This window comes from Symphalangus syndactylus, chromosome 5 (assembly GCF_028878055.3).
Source record: "Symphalangus syndactylus isolate Jambi chromosome 5, NHGRI_mSymSyn1-v2.1_pri, whole genome shotgun sequence".
In the NCBI taxonomy this organism is placed as follows: Eukaryota; Metazoa; Chordata; class Mammalia; order Primates; family Hylobatidae; genus Symphalangus; species Symphalangus syndactylus.
In genome coordinates this window covers 138,625,680-138,633,111 of record NC_072427.2, presented here as the reverse complement: position 1 = coordinate 138,633,111, position 7,432 = coordinate 138,625,680, and the positions used below count along the sequence as shown (strand labels likewise).

General features: G+C 42.8%; 1 protein-coding gene across 1 annotated transcript; it reads left to right on the top strand.

Annotated features, from left to right (window-relative positions):
* The first annotated feature begins 2,664 nt into the window (after window positions 1-2,664).
* On the top strand, window positions 2,665-3,414 carry LOC134736851 (large ribosomal subunit protein uL6). The gene has a single exon (XM_063640777.1). The coding sequence runs from the start codon at window positions 2,686-2,688 to the stop codon at window positions 3,262-3,264; it is 579 nt and encodes a 192-aa protein (XP_063496847.1). The 5' UTR covers window positions 2,665-2,685; the 3' UTR covers window positions 3,265-3,414.
* Window positions 3,415-7,432: the final 4,018 nt, after the last annotated feature.

The window sequence follows — 7,432 nt, the reverse complement described above, 5'->3', positions numbered from 1 at the left end:
CCTTTACATGGGAGCACCTGAGTATAATCTATTTGCCAATCTTTACCAGGCTATGTTCCCCTATGCTGAACTGGCCTTACTAGAGGAGGAGGTAAAGGTTGGTTACTTGGGTTATTCCGAGCACATAGTTTACAGGCCCGAATAACCTGCTTTACTCTTATAAGTAAGCCTTTTCCTATAAAAAGCTAAGACATTAATTGAAACAAGGAATCTCTTCCCAAGTGAATAGAGTCATGCAAATTCTTAACTATCTTCCATTGATTAGCACCTGGTATCAAGAGTTCATCAGGAGTGTCTAGCAGCAAAGCCTGACATTTCAATAAGAATCCCTCCGTCATCCACTGGTGTCCTTTAGCTTCTAGAACTCCTTGTACTTGGTGTGGGGTTAAAACCTTCAAATATTGTTCTAAAGCCAGTTTATTGGCTTCATCTACTAAAACAACAGTTGCTGCCACTGCCCTGAGGCCTCCAGGCATGGTAAGAAAGGTGTGTGAGAAAACCAAAGTCCCTGAAGGACAGCTTAGAGGATAGGGAAAACGGTGTTTATGCGCTTGTCCATCTTTCCCAGTGACCATACAGTTTTGGGGTGACAGAGACCCATTATAGTGGGTCAAAACAGAGTAAGCAGTCCAGAAGGAAGTTAATATTCTTACCTTAGCACGTCAAGGGTTACCTGAGGCTCCTCTGGAGATATGGCTAGTTGTCCGGTGGGAGCTGTGGCGGAAGATCACGGGCACCATCATCTTGGGCTTGCTTGGCTATTTCATTCATCATTGGCTTGGGTGCCGATGGCTTCCTTTGGAATGCTGGGCAATCCCTTTTCCAATGACCAGTTTTCTTACAGTGTGCAAACTGATTTATGCCCAAGGCATGGTGACTCAGATGCCCAGCTTTTCAGCCTCCCTTGTTCAGGCCAAGAGCCAGAGGGCAACCCCATGTGGGAGGTGAGCTTAAGGCTGCAGCCAAGAGCTGCACCTTGCTGGAGATCCTTTTTGCTCTTTCTGTTTCCTCTGCTTTGTCTCTGTTATTAAAAAATAAAAATGCCAAACCCAAAAGCTGTTCCATAGGAGTTTGAGGGCCCATTGCTCTTTTTTGTAGTTTCTTACAGATATCAGGGGCAGACTGGATTATAAAATATACTCCCAAAAGGGATTGTTCTTCCGTCAAGGCAGGATCAGTGTTAGCGCTTTTTGTGATTGCCTCAACTAAATGCCCTTGAAACAAAGCTAGATTCTCATCTTTGCCCCGAGCAACTACTTTAACCTTTTCGTAGTTAGCTGTCTTTTTCAAACATTTCTTCATACCTTCCAACAAACAAATGACCATATGATCTTTCCTCCCAAAGTTCTCACTGCCCCTTTGATAGTTCCACTGTGATCGTGATCCGAAACTGCTATACCTCCTGCCTGATATATATTATGGTTTGGGTTACAAGTCAATGCCTCATCTGCATGGGTTCTAGCTGTCCCCAAAATGCACTGTTTCTCTTCTACTGTACCACACAGAGACAACAAAACATGCAGATCCTGCCAAGTTAAACTATAGGTCAGAGTTAATTTCTCAAACTCATCCATGAATTTTCCTGGATCTTCAGAGAAATGCCCAGATTTCTCTTTACATACAGCCAAATCAGACATAGAAAAGGGAACACGTACTCTTACAATGCCTTCTTTCCCACTTACCACCTCTCTAAATGGACAAAGATTTCCCTTTGGAGATTGATAGGAGACTCCACTATGAACAGTACTCACTGGATTAAGTTCCTCAGGGAGCGGAGGATATAGAGTGAGACTAGACAGGTAAGGAAGAGGGGACAGAGGGTTCTCAATAGAACTTTCAGGTGGATTCCAGGGAGAAAGGACTGACCCATCTGAACCTTCAGAGCTTACAGAAGGAGGTTCTCCTCCACCCAAAAATGCCTGCTGAACCTGGGGTGGAAGAGGGGTTGCATTAAAGGATCATCTAGTATGTCTAGCTCTTTTTCCTCTCGTGAAACATGCACACACCTGCTTCCGGGTTTTATTTTGACTAAGCAGCAAAAATGCTTGAACATATGGTATTTCATCCCATTTTCCCTCCCGCTTACAAAACAAATCGAATTGAAGTGTAGTATTAAAGGTCATAGTTCCAGTAGAAGGCCATTTTTCTTGTTTTTCCAAATAATATCAAGGCCAAACAGTATTACATAGAAATACCAGTTTTCTCTTCTTAAACCCATTCAGTTGAAGTTGTTCCCAGTGTTCAAGAATACATACATCCTAGTGGTGGGTTCTTTGGAATTGATGCCGTGGTTCCCATGAAGGAGGCAAGTGATGTTGAAAGAAAAGTTCCAAACCTGCAAGATTGTATTACCACTGGCTGAGTTCCACTAAAAAAGATAAGAGGGAGTTTAAGTCCAGCTGCATTAGTAAGGGGATCCCTGCCAAAGATTGAATTATTTTCTTCACATTATCCAAATAATATAAGTGAGCCGAGCCATGAATCTTAGATAAACCACAACATGGACTTCAACAAAAATGTTGGATAAGGAAGAAATGAAGAGGATTTAGATGGGAATTACCAGAGCAAGTAGGATCTGGGCAATAGCAAACAAGCAAAGCTGGTTTGCCTAGATCCAAAAAGTGTGTGTGTGTGTGTGTGTGTGTATAAAATGAAACAGCTTTCTTTGCTGCGTCTACTCCGAGAATGAAGACCATTCTCAGCAATCAGACTGTCGACATTCCAGAAAATGTCGACATTACTCTGAAGGGACGCACAGTTATCGTGAAGGGCCCCAGAGGAACCCTGCGGAGGGACTTCAATCACATCAATGTAGAACTCAGTCTTCTTGGAAAGAAAAAAAAGAGGCTCCGGGTTGACAAATGGTGGGGTAACAGAAAGGAACTGGCTACCGTTCGGACCATTTGTAGTCATGTACAGAACATGATCAAGGGTGTTACACTGGGCTTCCGTTACAAGATGAGGTCTGTGTATGCTCACTTCCCCATCAACGTTGTTATCCAGGAGAATGGGTCTCTTGTTGAAATCCGAAATTTCTTGGGTGAAAAATACATCCGCAGGGTTCGGATGAGACCAGGTGTTGCTTGTTCAGTATCTCAAGCCCAGAAAGATGAATTAATCCTTGAAGGAAATGACATTGAGCTTGTTTCAAATTCAGCGGCTTTGATTCAGCAAGCCACAACAGTTAAAAACAAGGATATCAGGAAATTTTTGGATGGTATCTATGTCTCTGAAAAAGGAACTGTTCAGCAGGCTGATGAATAAGATCTAAGAGTTACCTGGCTACAGAAAGAAGATGCCAGATGACACTTAAGACCTACTTGTGATATTTAAATGATACAATAAAAGACCTATTGATTTGGAAAAAAAAAAAAAAAAAAAAAAAAAAAAAAAAAAAAAAAAAATGAAACAAAACGGCAAGAGGTAAAGTCCCCTGATTTCCATCCTAGTGCTTCTCAATCACACCTAGTTTGCATAGTGGCAACAAAACATAACCACGTCTATTTAATCTTATTGCTTATAGCTGTTAGATACCAAATCCCAATCAGCAATTTTAGAGATGGAGTGTTCTACGCTTTTTGTTCCCAATGTTTCACAAGCAAATGGATGGAAATCGGGAGGCACACAGTAGACGAATAAGTTAAAATTCCCAGGACCATTTAAATGAAGTCTCTGGAAAATGAAGTGAAACAGAGACAGCAAACAAGAAATTGATTCATGCAGCAAAGAGGATAAGGCTGGTTAGTACAAAGAGCATAGCCTGTGGTGCCAAACCCATTCTTAGCCTAGAATGACTTTACTAAGAGGGGTCTCTAACCCCCTAAATCTTGAAAGGGACTCTAACCCTCTAACCCAAGTTGGTCAAGAGCCTTTAACTCTTTCTGTCTTAGGAGAGACTCTAACTCCTCCAAGTTGGGCCTCTAACCCGATCCCATTCTTTACCCAGGTATATGCACCACATTTACCCAAAGTCGCCAATGGGTGCACGCAGATGATTTGCCTTTGGGTTGGGTTGGGGGTCTCTTCAGTGTCGTCCCTTTTGTGGTTCACGTTACAGGACCCCGACACTTACTCAAAAGTGGCCGTTGGGTCAGAGTTTCTGCACTATAGTCCATTCTGTGGTCATCAGAAATATGTTACAAGACCCCAAAGCTTGATCCTTTGCATGCTATTCTTCCTTCCTTCCTTCCTTCTCTCTTTTTTCTTTCTCTCTCTCTCTCTCTTTCTCTCTCTCTTTTTCTTTTAGATCTGCTCTAATCTTTATTATTTTTTTCCTGTGCTAATTTTGGGTTTGGTTTGTTCTGATTATTCTAGTTCCTTGAGATATGTTTTTAAGTTTTTTATTTGAAATCTGTCTACCTTTTTAATGGTAGGTATTTATTCTTGTAAACATCCTTCTTAGCACTGCTTTTGCTATATTGCATGGGTTTTGGTTAGATGTGTTTTCATTTCCATTTGTTTTAAAATTTTCTTAAATTTCATTCTTAGTTTCTTTATTGACTCAATGATAATTCAGTAGCATGCGTTTTTTTTTTTAATTTCCGTGTACTTGTACATTTCCAGAGTTTCTCATTACGAATCTCTAGTTTTGTTCCATTGTGATTTGCTACGAATTCATTAAAAAGAAAAAAAACTAGTAGAAATTTATTTTGTTCTCTAACATATGGGTACCCTGGAGAATGTTTTATGTGCTGATGAGATGAATGTGTATGCTACAGCTATCACATATTATGTTCGTAAATTCCTGTTAGATTTATTTGGTCTAATCTGCAGTACAAATTGAAAGTTGCTTTGTTGATCTCTGTCTAGATAATCTGTCCAGTGCTGAGAGTGAGGTGTTGAGATCTCCAACTATTACTGTACTGAAGTCTACCTCTCACTTTAGATCTACTAATATTTGCTTTATACCTCTGGGTGTTTCAGTGTTGGGTAAATATATATTTAAAATTGTTATAGCCTCTTCCTGTATTGATCTATTTATTATTATACAATTATTTATTTGTCTTTTTATACAGTTCTAAAAAAAAGTTCTCAACATCTTTTTCTGATATAAGGACAGCTATTCCTGCCACCTTTTTGCTTGTTTATGTGAAATATCTTTTTTCATCCCTTCCCTTTATGTCTATATGTGCTATACAGGTGATGTGAATTTCTTGTAGGAAGCATATAGTTGGATCATAATTGTGTGTGTGTGTGTGTGTGTGTGTGTGTGTGTGTATGTGTTTGAGATGGAGTCTTGCTCTGTTATCCAGGCTGGAGTGCAGTGGCATGATCTTGGCTCACTGCAATCTCTGCCTCCCTGGTTCAAGTGATCCTCCTGCCTCAGCTTCCCAAGTAGCTAGATTACAGATGTGTGCCACCATGACCAGCTAATGTTTTCATATTTTTAGTAGAGATGGGGTTTCGTTTGTTTGTTTTTTCTTTTTTTGAGATGGAGTTTCGCTCTGTCGCCCAGGCTGGAGTGCAGTGGCGCAGTCTTGGGTCACCGCAAACTCCGCCTCCCGGGTTCACGCCATTCTCCTGCCTCAGCAGAGACGGGGTTTCACTGTGTTAGCCAGGATGGTCTTGATCTCCTGACCTCGTGATCCGCCCGCCTCGGCCTCCCAAAGTGCTGGGATTACAGGCGTGAGCCACTGCGCCCAGCTGTCTGTGTCTTTTAAATAGAGAATTTAAATAATTTACATTCAAGGTTATTATTGATAGGTGAGAACTCATTCCTGCCTTGTTAATTGGTTTCTTGTTGTTTTGTATATCTTTTGTTCTTTTCTCCCTCTTTTATTATGTTTTCATGTTGGTAAATATCACCCTTTTGCTTTCATGTGGAGGACTCCCTTATGCATTTCTTGCAGAGCCAGTTAAGTGGTGATAAATTCCCTCAGTTTTTGCTTATCTGAAAAATCCTCTATTTTTTATTTATTTATGATGGTAGCTTTGCTGGGTATATTATCCTTGGCTGTCAGTTTTGTTTTTTTTTTTCTAGCACTTTGAATATAATTTCCGATTCTCCTATGGCCTGTAAGTTTTCCGCTGAGAAATCTGCTGTTTTTCTGATGGGTATTTCATTATATGTGACTTCACATTTGGTGATGGCAAGAGGCGTGTCCTCAGACTCCCCAGTTGTGTACATGGGCACCAGTGGCAGCAAGTTGATATGCAAGCTCTCAGAAAACTTGTGTGGGCAGTAGCAGGGACAGTGCTGGACCCTGCAGTCTTATCCTTATGCCCCCTGATAGTGCATGTGAGCGCAGGCTGTTGGCACAGCAGATTGATTCCCAGGCTCCCAGATAGTGTGCTGGGGCACCATGGTGGTGAGGTATGTGGGGAAAGGCTATACTTAGAATGCCAAATGTTGTGCATTGTGACTTAAGGTGGCAGATGGAGCAGCTCAATCTCCAGATGGTGCACATGGGCACTGGCAATGAATATCGTTGTCTGTTTTCTGGCCTTTGGAGGGTGGACATGTATGCTGGTGAGGTGGATCAGGTCAATTCCTCTTCCCCTGAATGGTGTGCATGGGTGCTGGTGGCAGCAGGCAATCCGGGCCTGTTCTGAGGCCTTTCAATGGTATGTGCAAGCACAGCCAGGTTATGACAGGTAGGGCAGATAAATCCCCATGTCCCTGAATAATATGCATGGGCACCAGTGGTGGGTGGGGTGAACCTGTGTCAGGCCTCCTGATAGTGTGCATGGGTACCACAGCAGCAGGCTAGGTCAGTTGATTCCTAGTCCCCTGGATGGTGCATTTGGAAACAGGCAGTTGTGGTGGGGATAGCATTCTGGGTAAGCCTGTCTTCTGGCCCCTGAAGGCATGTGTGTGCACTGGCAGTGGTGGCTGGGGAGGTCAATCCCCAGGCCCTTAGAAAATGTGCACAGATGCTGTTAGGCTAGTTGGGCCCATCTTCAGGCACATGGATGGCATGTGCAGGCTATGACACCACTGGGCAAGGTAGGTTTGTCCCTAGGGCCCTGGATGACACACTTGGGTGGTAGCAGCAACAGTGGTGGGTAGTACTGGACTTTCTCAGGCCCTAGATCAGCACCCAGGAAGAGTGGTCCTCAACACACCTGAAGGCATGTCCATGTGTATGACGACCATGCTGTTGGAGGCAAAGGGTTGTTGTCAGTGGCAGTGATCTAAGATAAACACCTTGTAGGCTCTGGGGAGCACACACTTCGGCTGCCTTTTTCTTTGAAGTGCAACCTTCTTGGTGTGCTTTACTGTCCTTCCACATGGTATATGACATCAATTGTGCTGCAGTGCTGAGGACCTGAACACACAGTTGGGTCCAGCCAGTGTTGTGACAGTGTAGCCTTCTGGGTGGACATAATAGGATATCAGTAGGACTTGAGGAGTGTGGCGATGTAGGAGCTATTGGGCTTTCAGGGAAGGATGTAGTATGGTGAGGACTGGGCTCCCAAAATGGTTCTATGC

Coding starts and splice junctions, on each gene's coding strand:
- LOC134736851 (XM_063640777.1), top strand. CDS start 2,686: ATGAAGACCATTCTCAGCAATCAGACTGTCGACATTCCAGAAAATGTC.